The 18,088-nt window shown below is 40.2% G+C and overlaps 3 protein-coding genes across 5 annotated transcripts in view; 1 reads left to right on the top strand and 2 right to left on the bottom strand.

Annotated features, from left to right (window-relative positions):
- The first annotated feature begins 1,382 nt into the window (after positions 1-1,382).
- On the top strand, positions 1,383-6,006 carry LOC104606827 (protein PIN-LIKES 7-like). 3 transcript variants are annotated; one of them, XM_088889191.1, is made up of 12 exons: positions 1,383-1,500; positions 2,506-2,614; positions 3,166-3,403; positions 3,508-3,587; positions 3,691-3,815; positions 3,939-4,060; positions 4,316-4,540; positions 4,684-4,791; positions 4,915-5,015; positions 5,126-5,178; positions 5,272-5,457; positions 5,629-6,006. In XM_088889191.1, the coding sequence occupies exons 3-12, from the start codon at positions 3,269-3,271 to the stop codon at positions 5,751-5,753; spliced, it is 1,260 nt and encodes a 419-aa protein (XP_088745317.1). In that variant the 5' UTR covers positions 1,383-1,500; positions 2,506-2,614; positions 3,166-3,268; the 3' UTR covers positions 5,754-6,006. The 3 variants fall into 3 exon arrangements, with proteins under 3 accessions (XP_088745317.1, XP_010270519.1, XP_010270517.1); XM_010272217.3 differs by lacking the exon at positions 2,506-2,614 and having other exon boundaries at positions 3,179-3,403; XM_010272215.3 differs by lacking the exon at positions 2,506-2,614.
- Positions 6,007-9,513: 3,507 nt separating this feature from the next.
- On the bottom strand, positions 9,514-11,276 carry LOC148791155 (uncharacterized). The gene is made up of 2 exons (XM_088890407.1): positions 10,905-11,276; positions 9,514-10,293 (listed from the first exon to the last, which is right to left on the bottom strand). Exons 1-2 carry the CDS (start codon positions 11,274-11,276, stop codon positions 9,514-9,516), a joined length of 1,152 nt encoding a protein of 383 aa, XP_088746533.1.
- A 3,887-nt stretch (positions 11,277-15,163) lies between these two features.
- Positions 15,164-18,088, bottom strand: part of EMB2763 (ribonuclease II family protein) — a 39,958-nt gene continuing 37,033 nt past the window's right edge. The window contains exons 18-24 of the mRNA XM_010272214.3: positions 17,608-17,728; positions 17,015-17,074; positions 16,807-16,912; positions 16,596-16,691; positions 16,356-16,437; positions 16,201-16,266; positions 15,164-15,635 (exon numbers count right to left, since the gene is read on the bottom strand). Of these exons, the coding sequence (XP_010270516.1) occupies positions 15,437-15,635; positions 16,201-16,266; positions 16,356-16,437; positions 16,596-16,691; positions 16,807-16,912; positions 17,015-17,074; positions 17,608-17,728 (730 nt within the window). The 3' untranslated portion in view covers positions 15,164-15,436. The remainder of the gene's footprint in view (positions 15,636-16,200; positions 16,267-16,355; positions 16,438-16,595; positions 16,692-16,806; positions 16,913-17,014; positions 17,075-17,607; positions 17,729-18,088) is intronic.

The raw sequence follows: 18,088 nt of genomic DNA, 5'->3' as shown, positions 1-18,088 counted from the left end.
CTGTTTGGTTCAAACAGGAATAGGAATAGGAATTGAAATTTCCAGGAATGGGATTTCATTCTCAAGGGAGGGACAGGGAATGTCATTCCAGCAGGGATTTCCATTCCATCCAATCAAACAGTTGGAATCAGAATAGTCCATTCCGATTTTGATTCTGATTCCAAACCCCTATTCCCACAAACCAAACGGGCCTAAATTGACATTATAAAACTCAAATTTAGCTTTTATGATTATATGAACCAAAACCAAGACGAGTGAGTATTCGCGTATCTTTTATTTTCCTTTCTTTTTTGTGAAAATTTTCCTTATAATCTAATGTTATTCCTTCACAGCGCAGCTTCGAATTCATTCTACCGATGTGCCCTGCTAACGTTATTCCTTGACAACCCAGCCAGCTTCGAATTCATTCCTTGCTGATTTTTTAACCCAAAAAAGGAAAGAAAATGAAGATTATATATATAAATTAATTATATAGTCGGTTTAAAACAGTAAGAATCGGTTCAAACCCAATTATTAATCAGGAAAAAACACAAATCCGTAACTGACATAATCGGTCAGTCGGTTTGATTACATTGGTTAGACCAACCAATTGACAGCAATAGCAAATCACCCACCAATTACCAATTAGCGATATTAATCGAATCCGGATTAATTTAAAACAGCTGTGAGAAAGTGATGAGTAGCTGTGGGCCCCATGCATTTAATGACCGACTTGGGGCGTTATCATTGGTTACGTGTAAGAAGATAAAAGAAAGAAAGAAGGCAGTTAGGTGATTGGGTGAGCGGATCCAATCTCATACAAATCACACAGTCACATGCTTAATATCACAACATCTCTGCAAGCTGATCTGTCTTGTCTGCAGGTTAATACCGCCATTTTACATCCTCAATTATTCTCAATCATTTCCCGTTTCATGATGCTCAATTATCGTTGGAAAGAAACACGCCGATGGGTTGTTCTGCGTCGATACTATACTGGTTAGTGATCTGCTACCAACGAACGGTCCCAACATTGCCTCAACCGCCCAATGCAGCCGCACATTCGGAGATGTTCTCGATGTACGGCTGATAGGGACGTTGTTGGTAGCTTATCCGAACTCTTATAACATTAGATGCTACTTTCTCTCTCATCAAATTAAAGGCTGATTCCCGATTCTAGCCCTACGTACGCATCGTTTCTTATAAAAAAAATTAACCTATAGTGGCTACTGGCAACGGTGATGACTGATGAGATGACGACTATCGCCTCTATCACTCTTACGATATATATATACACCTGAAACCTGATACCTGACTGAAATGCCGAGGAACGAAACAAATTAAATTAAACTATTCTCTCTCTCTCTCTCTCTCGCTCGCTCGCTCGCTCGCTCGATTAAGAGCCTGACGATTCCAGTTGCATTTCTCTGCGTTCTACGCGCGATCGCTTCCGCCATTATTTGTCCTCATTTTCCGTTTTTCGGGCCTGATTTTGAGGTCCTCTCGGACTCGCCGTTGCAGGTTTGTCACCCGTCTCACTGGTTTATAGATTTGACGTTGTTGACCATATACATATATAGATATTGTTTATATTTGGATTTCTGCCGAGGGAAATTAAAATTTCGGTATCTACATCTCATTTCTCATCACCATCATCATGAAAAACTTCGTTCGATCACTGGTTTTTATTTCAGTTGCTGATCAACGTTTCCTTCAGTTGTCTTCTGTGAGATGTTTCTCATTTCAATGGTGTTTCCATGAGAAGTCCTTTTCATTCCGATACCATAACTAGCAAGGAAAAAAAAGGAAGTAAAATAAAACAAAAAAATTATAACACAATAAAAAATCGTTCAAAAACACCAAAATCAATTAACCTCAAATCTCCACATTTGCAGAGCTTTATAATACTTCAAACATATATGATATACACAGAAAACAGAAATACTCTAATAGAAAGCTATTATCAACATTTGTGAGCTATTTTTTGTAGAACCTCGCTCTTCAATTACCAAAAAAGTAGAAACAAAGATCAGAAATCGGCAGTCCAACAATCAAGATTTACAAAACAATGATGAAAACTGTAAAAGTTGAGGATTTCGCAGCAGTAGGGATTGGCGGGTTTGGATTTTGGCTCATTAATAATAACTGTGTCGCATTAATGGCTTTTTAACTTTAGTTCATCAATTTGCGTCAGAGGCCGATGAGATGAGTCACATCTCACATGCTTTACCGGCTTAGCTAACAAGTTTGATTTTTCTCATCAATAATAGAGTAATTAATTAGAAATGTGTGGAATTTTCAAATTTATAATTTTTTAAACAAAATGGTCCAACAATAATAGAGTAACTGGCGTGAAACAATACAAAGAAATCATTTTCGAAATGCCAACAAGGCAATTAGAAATTAATGAGGTGGGCCCTGGCTGGGTCCTAATGTATACTTCAACTACAAGGCAAGTGCCTCTCTCTCTCTCTTTCTTTTTTTAATGTGTGGTGGGGAGTGAACTAGATTGAATCGGGCTTGCAGGAGAGTGGTTATCCAATGAAAAATGGGTGCCCCGCCTTGAACCTACAGCGACGTTTGTGTACTTGAGCTTGCAGGAGAGTGGAGACCAGGCTAGACTCCCAACCCAAAAGTATGCCACTTTGACCTAGACTCCCAGGCCATGAAGGGATCCTTTTCTTGATATCAATAAATTAAATTTGTCCTTTATTAACCGTCCACGAAAGGAATTCTGACCGGGTTGGGACATTTGTTGATGGGTCCAAATATGGTTTTCAAAACCGGATCGGACCGGACGGTCAGATCAGAAAAATCAGATCAGGTGACTGGTTTTTTCCTAAAAACTGGATTTTTCCCCAAAACCATTGATTTTGATCAGCGAACCGTTGAATCGGGCGATTAACCGTTCAAACTATTCAAACGGTTTTGACCGTTTTTTTATTTTTTTTGTCAGAATGGTCCAAGTGTTTGGTTCAAACGATCGGACCATTCGACCCGATAACCGGGCCCTTGCCGGTTGGGTTTTAAAAACCATGGATCCAAACGTTCATGAGTCCAGCCCAAATACTCGGTTTTCAAAAGTAATACTATTTTTACCTTGCTTATAATATAGTCTGTTAGTTCTCCTTGAATCTAGATTATATATGATCAATGACTACAACTTAATTAATTTGGTTGTGCCAGAATTTTCTAACAGGGTACTTGCAACACATTGCATTAGCAAAGAAGCCAAAACCATCTAAACAGAGCCAACAAAGATAAGTTTATAAGAAGACAGAAAAGAAAGATGGGTTTCTGGACACTTTTCCAAGTGGCTTCCATGCCAGTATTGCAGGTTCTCCTCATTAGTATTCTGGGGGCTTTCATGGCAACCAACTACTGTAATCTACTCAATGCAGATGCTCGGCGACACATGAACAAGGTACCAAGACATACCCATTAGCTATTACTGATGAGATGAGTAGATGACAATGGAATTTCATCATATTCTCCAATCTGATGATAACTTTCCTCCAATTAATGCAGATAGTGTTCATCACCTTCACTCCATCTCTCATGTTTGCATGTCTAGCTAAGACTGTCACATTCCAAGACATTATTTCATGGTAAGCTATGCGTATAACATTACAGATGTATACGTAATATACCTTTACAAAATGTCTAGTTGTACTTATCTTTTTCTTCCCACTTTTTTGATCTTCTGGTTAGGTGGTTTATGCCAGTTAACATTGGGCTAACCTTCTTAATTGGAGGAATTCTTGGATGGATTCTTGTAAAAATACTGAAACCTGAGCCATATCTAGAAGGCTTGGTCATTGCTACATGTTCAGCAGGTAATTGTAGTTTTGAGCGTCACTAGCACCTACGCATATGTACGTACCCAGCAAATTAAATGTGTTTTGAGCTGTATATAGTTTGCACTCAACATTTTCTTTTTCTATATATTCATTCACTAGGAAACTTGGGAAACCTTCTGTTGATAGTCGTCCCTGCAATATGCAACGAAGATGGTAGCCCATTTGGTGATCATAATGTGTGCGGCTCTGTTGGGCTGTCCTATGCATCTATGTCTATGGCGGTAAAGTAACCCATGTCCCTTTTTCTGCAATATTCCCTGTTCTATCTACGTTCGACTTCTATTTTGGACATCTTTTATACTTGCTGGTAGTGGTAGGGAATCAACTGGATTCTGTAACTCAAATACTCAATCAACCTAGCTTGTTTCATGACTGATGAGCTTTCAAAATCATAGTACGCCATGCATAATTTTGAAATTCAGTTTCAGTTTTTTTCAGTCTAACACTCTCATCGTTCTACTTAAAATGTCAAACAGCTTGGAGGTTTCTTCATCTGGTCATACACTTACCATCTTATACGAACTTCGGGAATAAAGTACAGAGCACTTCAAGCAGCTCAGTCAATTCCGAAGGTACCAAACACAGATCCAGATGCCACTGGTGAAACCCACCTTCTCAAAACAGATGATCAAGAAAAAGCTGTAGTAGTACTAGTCCCACCAGCGAAGCCCGTTGATGAGGATACGGAGAATAAAGTTGTTGTAAGTGATCCACATCCACAGTTTCACATTTCCTTTAGTAGGGTACAAAGCGAATAGAAAGATGCTTGGGTTTGATCATGAAGGTCAGCATTGGGGATTTCATACCAGAATTTAGAATAATCACACTCTACACTGTATAACAGATAGCAATTGAGAGAGCAGGAGAAGGAAAGATGGCACTCTGGGGAAAAGTAGAAGAGACTCTTCACCAGATTCTGGAAGAGTTAATGACACCTCCCACCATTGCCGCAGTAAGTTCATTTCTAGATTATATTATTATTACGTGTTTCTGCAGTTTATTAATGCTGACCCCATTTCTTAAAGAATAAAGACTAAAGAAAGAAACATCCTTGCGCTGTTGCATTTCCTACCAGATCTTGGGATTCATCTTCGGAGCAACGCCTTGGTTGAAGAATCTTCTTATCGGCGAAAGTGCTCCTCTGAGAGTAATCCAGGACTCGATCAAACTACTAGGGTATGCAACCTGAAGAACTTATATGTCCTCCTACTTGCCGATTAGCACTGGTTTTCCTTTTCATTTAACAATCAAATTCAGTCTCACCAAAAACTGGTCACTTTGTGTAGGGATGGCACAATACCATGCATTACCCTGATACTCGGGGGCAACCTCACCCAAGGTAAAGAAATAAAGAAATCTGTAGCTCTCCTCATGTTGAGTACTGAAATTTCAACCTTTTTTGTTCTTACTGAATGATCCAAACCCTAAACAGGTTTGCGCTCGGCAAGGCTAAAGCCGCTGGTCATCCTTGGTGTCATTTTTGTGCGGTATGTGATTCTCCCAACCATCGGTATCGGAGTAGTTATAGCAGCTGGTAAACTTGGCTTGCTCCCCTCAGACCCACTGTTCGGATACGTGCTAATGGTTCAATTTACTCTGCCACCAGCCATGAATATCGGTACGTTTCTCTTTTCCTTGAACATGATGGTGATATTGTGCAGTTGAAATTTTCATCAACAGAAAGAATGATACCCACGGTTCATCAATTCAGATTTCAGTCCATTCCATCGTAAAGCTCATGCATATTTATTATTAATCAAGGGTGATGATCATGTTTACTACCATGTAGGTACAATGACACAGCTGTTTGATGTGGGTCAAGAAGAATGCTCAGTCCTTTACCTGTGGACCTACTTGGTTGCAGCACTCGCCCTTACAGTTTGGTCCACCGTCTACATGTGGATCCTGACTTGAAAAGCCGTCTAGGGTTCTTCTCTTCCATCAATTAAATATATCCATATAATATTTTTCTATATTTATACTTCTTTTTTTCTTGTTGCACTTTCTTTATTTTTATTTTTTTATTATTGTTGTCCATTCCAGTCATTGGAAAGTTGGCTAAGAGTTTTGTATGCATACTTAGTAGTGTTACCTTCAATATTTTTTTTATTACAAGCATCTGAAATTCGGTTTGAAACAATTAAGTTGGCTTTCTTTTTCTTTCAAACTAATGTGTGATTGTTGATTATGTGACTTAATTTCGATTAAACGCAAACGGTCACTTTTGAGAAAAAAATTATAATTAGAATTTTGTTGGCATGTGACAACAAAGAAAGCCCATGAATTATTGATGCCAAAACCATCAATAATGTCGCCAGACAGTGAAGTAAAATATTTCAACCATCCAGTTGAAACATGGAAGCAAGTAGCAACCACAAACTTAACAGTCAATTCATTCTTAAGGTTACAACTTACAACTATCATCATTGGCTATTTGGACAATGGGTGCAACTCGAGTTGGCCTGAATTAGCATTTTGCACTGTTTTGGGCTTGGGCCTTCGGTTTAATCCATTCAAATTTTGACAAATGTCCAACCCAAGCCCGCCCAAATTACAACCCTGATGGGGTAAGGAATAATACAGTCAAAACGGTCCTTATAAATTCTACATATCATCATCTCCAGCTATTTTGTTTTAATTGCCATTATTCCCAGATTCCCAACGTGATCGTGTTATTCCAAACAAGTAACTAACTCTACATTCATGTCTTTCGAGTTAAACCATGCCCACGGACATGGGCGACGGTGGACGGACCACAGAAAGGGACTAGGGAGTAAGGTGTGGCACCCAATTCCGGACTGGACTTGCTGGCATTTTAATTATCGAGCACTCATAACCCTGCTTTTCTATATCACAATTGACAACTTGAAAGCAACCTGAGCCTGGTAGAGAGCCACTTATGAACCTGCCAAGCCCCCAACCCCATAATCGTTTACTTCTTTACTCTACTTGTCCACATACTTAGACTGGACCACCTAGACTAGCCAAGTGTTTTTGGTCTCACAAACGTCAGAAGATAAGAGGGAGCAAATGCAAGTAGGGGTGTAAATGGACCGGATCATGATTCAAATATCTCCTATTGGATTTCAAATTGGATCAGATTCGAATTATTTCGTATATATATTATTGAAAAATGCTTGTGTTTTCTGTTTTTCTTTGTATAGATTGTTTTATTTCTTTTTTCTTGTTAATAATTTGTTAAATTTTACAAACCGTTTGGTACTCAAATTAAACCTGATCAAATTCAGATATTTGACATCCTTAACGGATTTGAATTCTGATTGATCTTTGTAAAACCATCAGATTAGATTGAATATAAGATTTACATTATTGATTTATCACTAAGTACAAGAGCTTGGCTGTTTCAGACATCAGTATCCAACAGAAGGAAACACTTACCAAGAAACAAGTTTAAAATGTCAGCACAATATGTCCGACATGAGGCATATCATATTCATATGATACTAGTGGAATATATTCGTGCCCATCCGTTCCATACATGCTGGTTGGTATCATCTATATATCCATTTCCAAAATTAACTTGCTTTGTTTTTAACAATTTGTAAGAATTTGTATAGCGATTAGTTATCATGTTAAGAATTTTAGATTAAATTGATTTTTTTTATTTTGATTTTTGTTAGTATATAGAATAAAATATAAATTAATTGATTTAATATGTACAATATAGTGGTTGCATGCATTTGTGGATCATTTACATTTTCATGGATATAGTTTATTTTCAGGTAAATAACATATTATTATAATTATTAATTTAATCACTTGTAAAAAAAAACTCAAGTACATATCCTAGACTTTTGGTTGAGTCATTATAGGCTGCAACTTAGACGGGTCTCACTTAAGCCTGACCCAGATCCCACCCATCCCGAGCTTTTTGTAGGAATTGATCTCTAAGCTGGGCCTAGGCAAGAAAAGTCAGGCCTAAGCTAAATTTGGGTTGGTTTTGGGTTGAGGCATTAGGTAGCCACAGCCTGACCCAAGCCCACTCACTCAACATTGTGTCGACATTGTTGCATCTACATAGAACCAACCAAGGGTATATATATATGAGAAAGAGAGAGAGATCTGCACATTGTGCATTTATAACACGTTTATATATATTACATATTTATAGACCCCAAACTATATTTAGTTATCAAAAGCACGTACATTATTAATTTAAGCTCAGACCCATCCAATTGAACACACACACAAGTGCCATGCATTTTATTTATATAAAAAAGTATAATTATATATGTAGAAAATATGCATATAAGCATTTATTTATGACATTTGTGCATATTTTCATTCCATTTTACTCTTAAATTAGACTACAAGGCCCAATAAAAGATTTTTTTTATGCCAAAAGTAATCAAAGGTAAATGTATAAAACATATTCAAGAAGTATCTTAAGGCCCAACCAACCTGATCAAGCTGGCCTCAGCCCGAATCCAACCCTAGTTGTATTGGATATAGGGGGTGTCAATTGGAGTGGATTTGGTCCAATCCGGTCTAGTCCAATGTGAGTAGACCTGGTCCAATCCAGTCCAGTGAATATTTTGGACCATTTTGGACCCGTCCAGAGACTGCCCAATCTGTTCAAATTCATGTTAATTTAGATTGGTTTCAACTGAAACCTGGTCCATTGACACCCATGTTCTTATCTTCTATCAATGGACCAGATATTGGCTCAATCCAATATAAATTCATTATGAACGGACCAGGTCCAATCCAATATTTTATATTGGTCCGTCCAGTCCACCCAAATTCAATACGTCTTATTGGTCCGTCCAATCTATCCAAATGGATTTTGATCTGAACGGAATCCAATCCAAAACCAGTCCGTTGACACCCCTAATTGGATATGCTTGAGCTGAAACTGAATCACTAAACTTGGACTTGACCTGAAGTTGGGCCATGACTGAGATTAAGGTTTTGTCTTAGGACTGGGCCTGAATTGACCCGTCCCAACCAGCCCATGTTGCACCTTCTAATTCCAATATTTTTATTGTAATATGTTTCATTACATACACAGTAAATGCATAGTATGGCGTATTATGCATTTATAACTTGTACATTGAGTTATTGACTTATTTCAATCCTATTAATTTATTCATAGTATTTATGAGTTTTCTTGATGTTCCAATACATATCCAAATCTTTCCACCATGTCCAAAGCGTATAGCAATGTATCCATTTTCAACTTTACCGATTTTGCAATGCCGTTGTTTTGAACCTTGTTAAGAACTTCATGGTGATAGGTCCTAGTCAAAGCTAGAGAAAGATAGAATATTCTGCTTAAGGCGAGAATGAGACCACAAGAGTTTATTAACTTTCCACTGCCCCATCCAAGTGGTGGGGTGGTGTTTAAATACAAAAACTTCTTAACTTCCTACCTCTGAGATAACCTTAAAGTAAGGAATTAGCCTTCTAACTAGATGGCCGATCCCTATGCCTTTTCATACGCCTTTTCATACTAACAATTTAATAGAAATAACAAATAACTTATTTGACTCATTCTTGCTTAAGACTAGCTAACAACATGCTTAAGACTAGCTAACAATCAACAACTAACTGCTTGACCGATTCTTGTGGCTTGACCGAATCCTGCTCTACTGGGCCGTTGCATGGGCCATGCATGATGGGCTGGTTTTGCATGGGCCATGCATGAACATTTTCAGTCTACGTACCTTGGGTTACGTGTGGGTACCCTGTTCGACCTTCGTGGCCCATCATTGCCCCCATCCTGAAGATGGGCCTTGTCCTCAAGGTCCAGATTTATGTACTTCTCGCGCAACTCTTGGGAATTTTCCCATGTGGCATCTTCGCTAGGAAGGTTCTTCCATTGGATGAGGCTTTCCTCCACGAAGGTGGATCCTTTCTTCACCCAGCGGGTATCTAGAATAGTTGTCGGCTCAGTGATAAGTTCTCCCTCCTCGTTTATGGGTGGTAATTCAGTGCTAGTGGCAATGGTGTCGCCCACCTGTCTTTTGAGTAGGGAGACGTGGAAAACTGGATGGATGCGCGAGCCCTCAGGAAGTTGCAGTTTATAGGCCACCTTGCCTATTCGTTCCTCCACTTGGTACGACCCATAATAGCGATTGGCCAGTTTGTGATAGGCCCGCCTATGAACCGTCTGCTGTCGGTATGGGTGGAGCTTGAGAAAGACCAGATCGCCCACTTGGAACTCGATGTCTCTTCTTTTAGCGTTAACCATTTGGGTCATGCGGTTAATTGCCGCATGCAGGTTTATTTTGAGTTGCTGCAAAATGGCATCGCAAGAAAGCATGGCTTGATCTACCTCTTCTACTGGGGATGTTCCACCTTGGTAATTGGGAATACGAGGTGGTGGTCTTCCATAAAGTGCTTGAAAGGGCGTCATTCCGATAGAGGAATGATAGGTGGTGTTGTACCAAAATTCTACCCATAGGAGGAAGGAGCTCCACTTCCGAGGTTGCTGAAAAACAAAGCAACAAAGATACTGCTCTAAACAACGGTTGACCACTTCGGACTGCCCATTAGTCTAGGGATGATACGCGGAGCTCATCTGCAATTTGGTACCAGACATCTTAAAGAATTCCCTCCAAAAGTGGCTGATGAAGATAGGATCTTTGTCACTAACTATCGTCTTTGGCATACCATGCAGCTTCACAATTCCTTCTACAAACCTTTCGGCTACTAATTTCGTCGTATAGGGGTGTGGTAAGGTCAAGAAATGAACTGATTTAGTGAGACGGTCTACTACCACAAAAATAGTGGTTTTGCCTTTGGAGGGTGATAGTCCTATAAAGTCCATGGTAATGTCGTCCCATACTTGGCAGGGAACGGGTAATGGCTGTAGCAATCCCGGGATAGAGTGCCCGCCTTGTTTTTTTGGCAAATGGCGCAAGAAGCTACATATTGTTGAATATCTTTGTACATGGAGGGCCAATAGAACTGTTGTGCCATACGCTTGTATGTGCGTAGTACCCCAGAATGTCCACCATAGGGGGAATCATGGAACTCCTGTAAGAGGATAGGGACGAGGTGGGACCGAGGAGGGATCACGACCCGGTTTTTGTAACATACCAGTCCATTTTTCCATGTGTAGGGAGATTCAGGATTCTCCATTGCCAGCTTGCTGATGCGGATCATGTAGGGGTGGGTGCTTGCTTCTTTCTTGATGGTGTCCCACAAAGATGTTTGAGGCACATAAAGGGTATTAAGGCTAGGACTGCCCAAGACTCTAGATAGTGCATCTGCAACAGAGTTTTCTCGTCCAGGCTTGTAAATGATTTCATAGTCGTACCCGAGCAGTTTGGATACCCATTTCTGTTGTTCTGGTGTCCCAATGAGTTGCTCCAATAGATACTTGAGGCTGCGCTGATCGGTCTGGACGTAAAACTTGCGGCCCAACAGGTAAGGTCGCCATGTCCGTATTGCCTGGACAATGGCAAGCATTTCTTTGGCATATGTGGACCAACTTTGTTTGTTGACGCCTAGAGCTCGGCTCATGAATGCAATGGGTCGTCCTTATTGCGTCAATACTGCTCCAATTCCCGCTCCGGAAGCATCTGACTCAATGGTAAAAGGCTCCTCAAAATTAGGCATTGCTAGTGTGGGAGTCGTGGTCATTGCCTTTTTTAAGGCTGTAAATGCTTCTTGGGCTTCGGTGGTCCATCTGAATTCACCCTTCTTTAGAAGATTAGTGAGGGGTCGAGCTATGATCCCATAGTTGCGGACGAACTTCCTGTAATACCTTGTAAGGCCTAAGAAGCCACACAAGTCAGTAATACGAGTGGGTTGAGGCCATTTAAGCATAGCCTCAATTTTCCCTTGGTCTACCTTGACCCCTTGGGAAGTGACAATGTGACCCAGATACTCCACCTCTGGCTGGCCAAATATACATTTACTAAACTTGATAAAAAATTGGTGATGCCTTAAAACCTCAAAAGTTGTTTTAATATGTTCAAGATGCATGCTCCAGTTGGGACTATAAATAAGAATATCATCAAAGAAAACTAGCACAAACTTTCGGAGGTAGGGGCGGAAGACAGAATTCATAATAGCCTGAAAGGTGGAAGGTGCATTACACAAGCCAAAGGGCATAACCAAGTACTCATTGTGACCATTGTGTGTGCGAAATGCCGTTTGGTGAATGTCCCGCGGGTGGATCCGTACCTGATGGTATCCGGATCATAAATCAAGTTTAGTAAAGAAAGAAGCTCCATGAAGCTCATCTAGCATGTCGTCAACCGTTGGGATAGGAAATCGATCCTTAACGGTCACGGCATTGAGTTCCCGGTAATCGGTACAAAAGCGCCAAGTCCCATCCTTTTTTTTCACTAGCAAAACAAGGGAAGAAAAAGGACTTGTGCTAGATCGCATTAGCCCCAACCTTAACATGTCTTGTATTTGTTTTTCTATTTCAGCTTTTTGGAAGTAGGCATACTTGTACGGGCGGACATTGACGGGTTCCGTTCCTTCTTTGAGATTGATGCGGTGGTCGATCTCTCTACGTGGTGGCAGCTATGTGGGCTCTTGGTAGAGATCTTTGAATTCGGCCAGTAATTGCTGTATATCCAGGTGTAGTTGGGGTGGTGCTTCTTCCGTGGTTGCGTGGAGACAGACGGTAAATAGCGAATGCCCCTGCTTGATCTCCCTTGAATGTGCTTTGAATGATGCAGGTTGAATTGGTTGATTGTCAACCCCCTTCAACAGCTGGTGTTGGTTGGCCCAATCAAACTCCATCGTCATCTTCTTCCAATCACACACCACTGTGCCTAGTTGCTCGAGCCAATGGATTCCTAGTACCATGTCCAACCCAATCAGTGGTAAAGAGTAAAGTGTTAAGGTGAACGGGATACCTTGTAGTAAAACGTGCACATTTTCAAATCTTCCACGGCATCGAAGGGGTTCACCATTCGCGACTTTGACATTGAAGGGCTCGGTAGGTACGACCGGTAAGTGCAGCAGTTCGGCAATTCGGTCATTGATGAAATTGTGGGTGGATCTACCATCAATGAGAACAATCAGGTCGTGAGATCCGACCTTGGCCGTGACACGCATGGTTCTAGCCGTCGACCATCCCGTAAGGGCATGGAGTGAGATTTCCAGCTCCTTGCGCGTGTCGGTGAAGCTTTGGTCGTCATCCTCTAGTTCATCGTCGATACAGTCTCCGGCGAGTAGTAGCAGCTACGGCCCCTTGCATTTATGTCCGGGCCAAAATCTCTCGTCGTAGTTGAAACATAAACCTTGGACACGCCTCCTCTGCATTTCTGTCCAAGAAAGGCATTTCAATGGTAGAGTTGTCTTTGTCCTTGTCGGGAAAGAGTCGTCGGTGGCTTTGGTGGTTGAACGCAGAGTCTTCTCATGACGATGCAACTGTTCATCCTTCATGCGCGTCAGGCTGATGGCTTCTTTCAAGGATCTCGGTTTGAACATCTAAATTCCATCGACTATGTCCATTTTGAGACCGCCCACGAACATGCCCACCAACGCCTTTTGTGTCCATCCGTGCACCCTGTTGCCCAATCTTTCGAACTCCTTCTGCTATTCCCACAGAGACCCCGTTTGTCGTATTTTTTATAACGACTCATCGAAGTCTTCATAGTTAGTTGGGCCAAAACGAGCCCAAAGCTCATCTACAAAAATCTTCCATGTTACCTCCTTCCCGTCTTCGTGATACGCTCGACGTAACCATTGCCACCATTGGTTTGCCTCTCCATCCAAATGGAATGAGGCGAGCAAGACTTTCTGTGGTTCCTCGGTGTGCTGGTATTCGAAGAATTGATCAACACGAGCGAATCATTCGGTTGGGGTATCACCGGAATACTTGGAAAACTCGAGCTTGGCTAGTTTTGAGGAAAACATGGGTCGGCCTCCTTCTGAGTTGTCACGAGAAGGTCTGAAGGAGGATTGTCTGCTGCATCCATTAGCGTGGCTCAGAGATGGTTATTGCTGGGTCAACAATGCTTCGGACATCTTACTAATGGCTGCCTCGAGTTGGTGTAACTTGTCATTAACCCCTAACTCGAGCCTACTCAAACTTGCTTGGAGTCCTCCAAGCCCAACTTCCAAACTCTCAATTCTTTATTTGTTGGTTGCCATGGTGCCTAGCTCTGATACCAATGATAGGTCCCAATCAAAACTAGAGAAAGATAGAGTATTCTACTTAGGGCGAGAATGAAACCACAAGAGTTTATTAACTTTCCACTGCCCCATCCAAGTGGTAGGGTGGTGTTTAAATACAAAAGCTTCTTAACTTCCTACCACTGAGATAGCCTTAAAGTAAGGGATTAGCCTTAAAGTAAGGGATTAGCCTTCTAACTACATGGTCGATCCCTATGCCTTCTCATACTAACAATTTAACAGAAATAACAAATAACTTATTTGACTCATTCTTGCTTAAGACTAGCTAACAAGATGCTTAAGACTACCTAACAATCAACAACTAACCGCTTGACCGATTCTTGTGGCTTGACTGAATCCTGCTCTACTGGGCCGTTGCATGGGCCATGCATGATGGGCTGGTTTTGCATGGGCCATGCATGAACATTTTCAGTCCACGTACCTTGGGTTATGCATGGGTACCCTGTTCGACCTTTGCGGCCCATCACATGGTCCCTATCAAGGTGGTGACATTTGGCAGCAACAAGACAACGGCCCATCCCAAGCATATAGGACAAGCATTCCACAACTCAGAAACTTGCAAATTTCCATAGAATTTTCAAATTGGATGGATATACAAAAGTAGAATGACATGAACATAGCTTCCATGAGATTTGAATCTCCTTTTTCTTACTATACATTACAGGGAATCAGGGGTGCGGAATGAGCAGGGTGCACGAGAGTTCCACTGGCCACACCATGGAGTACCTGTAGTTATGCTGTTATGCAGAACCCCCGCCTCCACTTTGGGAGAGATGCCAAGTGGAGTTTTTTTTTTTTTTTCTTTTGAATCTATGAATACCAGCTTTTTGTTTGATAAATTACTCAGAACTTTACTAATAGATAAATAATAATTTTATATAGATATAAGCAAAATATCGTAAAGGATAGATTAGCTAAATGGATTGAATTTGAATCACCTTAATTGAATAATTAGCATGCAGAAAAAGAGAATATTTGGAGCCCTAGCCCTGGCAACCTTTTCCAAGCTCAAATCCAGAATAAAGCACCTCTAGTAGAGAAACATTCCAATTTGTCAATGTTAGACAAGGCATAGGATGGCATAGGGAAGTTATGGTTCATGGCTTCTGGTTCCAGCTTTTTTATCAATATCCAGCCTTCTGAATTTAGACCATTATGTATAAAATATAATGATTTCTAATTCTGCACTTAAAAAGGGGCTCAAACAGAAGATGCACAAGTTTTTCATAATAGAAGAAGCGAGAGTACAGAGGTCAAACATCAATAATGACAAGGTGGCTCTCAAGAAGCTAGATACTAATATACAAGAAATAAATTACAATCCTTGCACATCACATATCTGAACAAGGGGGTTTAAGGTATTTCACACCAATACTTATGGCTTCAGTAGAATATCCACCCACCAATAAATTACTGTTCCCCCATTAAAAATAATTCAGGAGGCAATAGTGCATAAAATTGCATACCTCCTAAATAAGGGTGAGCTGAAGCTTTGGCCGATTTGGTTGGGGTTCTACAACCTCCAGGTGAATCCTCACTGTCTGTAGAACACTGTAAATGATGCTACCATCCGTCTTCTTCACTTTCTGGTGCTCCTCATCAACGAACCATTCCCCTCCTCCCTTCTCACCTCTTGCAGTCAAATATACAGGACCTTCAATACCATACCTGCAAAACATATAATGGGCATGCATTAGGTATCTCTAAGCAGCATTACTAAAATACCACCAGATATGCCACGTAATCTATTACTTCTAATAATCCAAAAAAATCCAATATGCAGTCTTCATCTAGTGGATTTTCTGTGCCAAAAACTGATGCCATTGGATTACTCAACCAACAAGATTGATTGATTGCATCAATTTTAAACAATCAAGGAAAAAAAGAAAAAAAAGATGCCACTCCTAACAAGAAAGGGGGAGACCCTCTTATTTGATGACTATAGGTTCCAATCAAGTTCGTCTTTTTCTGGTAGATATGCATATGCTGTCCAGAAATAGGTACAATCTTGATAAGAGAGTATAATATGCAGTTATGTACAGCTAGACAAATCACATCATTAAAGAACGAAGAACTGATAGGAATCACATAACTGCCCTCACGAACACACATTAACACCAATTTCTTGAATCTTTTTCAGTTTGAGCAAATAATGTTTTAGAAAAAAATTCAAAACTCCATTTAAATCTAGATTTCCACTATAAAATATAGAACAAAAGGATAAAATGTATACTTGGGTACAAAAACAATAAAACCATTCGATCGTATCTTCACTATTCTGGCTTCAGTGTCTGTAGGCCTGTAAGAAGGAAAGGAGGTTACAAAAAGGTTAAATATTGAAAAAGACAGAAAAGGATAGTTAAATATGAAAGTAACAGAAATGTATACCTTTTCCTGAAATAGACAAGCGTGTGGAGCTCTACCGATGCCCGGCTGGCCATCTGGGCATTTCTATGTCGATAATTCAAATCTGAAAGAGGACTTAGGATTAGTAGCTTCCATATAATTCAAAATAATTTATGGACTTAGTAACAGAGAGAGAGAGAGAGAGAGAGAGAGCAAAGGAAATGGCATTCCATTGCCAAGTAATATCGATGATGAAATTTAAAGAAACTTATATGCCCTTACTATCGGCAATACTGGTTAGCTGAGGTCTGTCTTGGAATATTGGTGGAAGTCTGTATATCCCCAAGGCTGCAGCAAGCAACCGGTGCACAATGACATCTGCAAGAAAGAGGTTGCAACCAAACATTGATACTTACGAGGTGCATAATGACATCTGCAAGAAAAATTTTCAATAACACTCAAAAGGCAACATTTAATTTCAGTTCTCACTAACCTGGGTATCTACGTATGGGAGATGTGAAGTGAGTATAGAGAGGTGCTGCCAACCCATAGTGATGGAACTCTGGAGGAGTGAGGTCCCCACTAGAGAAGTAAACTGCCTAATTATGTAATTAGAACAAAATAACATAATAAAAACCTCCTCATGGCGAAACAACAACAAAATTGTACTAAACTTTGATTCATTAATTAGCATTTATTACCTGGGTCATGCATCTAGTCGCCAATATCCGGATCAGCTTGTTAAAGTATGGATCATCACCCTGTCACATTTTGTTTTTTCAAGTAATTAAGTTTACATATCTTTGGCAAGGATGACTAATCTAATTTATCTGTTCCTAGGACAAGGAAAAAGCACCAAACACTATAAGAGAAATGTATACAAGTAATGAAATACAACAAATATCTGGGATCAATGTAAGTTCAGCACAGATACTTCCAGATATAATAATCACAGAAGACCTGAAGCATCAACTTATACATACAATATGCCAAAGACCATTATACTAATTGTATAGCCTCTCAAATGTAACTGATGCATATTTGATTTAAATCTTCTCATTTTTTTCCTTGAGGAAACTGTTACTACTACATAGTGATAAAGACCTGTTCATGGGCCAGCCTCAGGCTTGGCTTTTGCCAAAATTTGAATGGGTCTAGCCCGAAGCCCGAGACCAAAACAGTGTAAAGTTGGGCCCAAAGCCCAGCCCGGTAACAGGTCTAGTGATGATGATAACAGAATAAAAAACAGCGAAGATATATTTCATTTATATTTTTAGATAAAAAAAAAGCTTACTATGGCATGATCAAGTGAATCAGCAAGTGCTTTCGATGATGAAACATCCAAATGGAGACCAACAGCAACTGCTGTACGCAGCAAAGGCTCAAGCATTTCTTTGGTTGGAATAGGATGACGCCTGCACCAATAATCAATGGTCACACATGGTAACTGCTTGAAAGAACTACTATTTTAATGCAAATGCAGGACTACATGCATATAAATGCAGAAGTACTAGTAATTTGTGTCTGTGCCATTAAACAAAGCAAACAATAAAAGCAGCGTATCAATTACATGCACCCAAAGAAATCACCACTAATTTAGTATTTCATCATTTGTGCTGTATAACACCTTTTTTGTTATACTACATTACTACCACTCTTACCCAACTAAAATTTCCAAGTCCTAAACAGTTCTAGATTTCAGGTATTCCTGTCCACAACTATAAAGCATAATGCAAGATCAATACTGAGAGCAGCATGTTATGAAAAAGCAAATC

This window comes from Nelumbo nucifera, chromosome 6 (assembly GCF_055504915.1).
Source record: "Nelumbo nucifera cultivar China Antique chromosome 6, China Antique-T2T, whole genome shotgun sequence".
NCBI classification, from domain to species: Eukaryota; Viridiplantae; Streptophyta; class Magnoliopsida; order Proteales; family Nelumbonaceae; genus Nelumbo; species Nelumbo nucifera.
The sequence above is the reverse complement of the archived record's forward strand: the minus strand, read 5'-3'. Positions and strand labels throughout refer to the sequence as shown.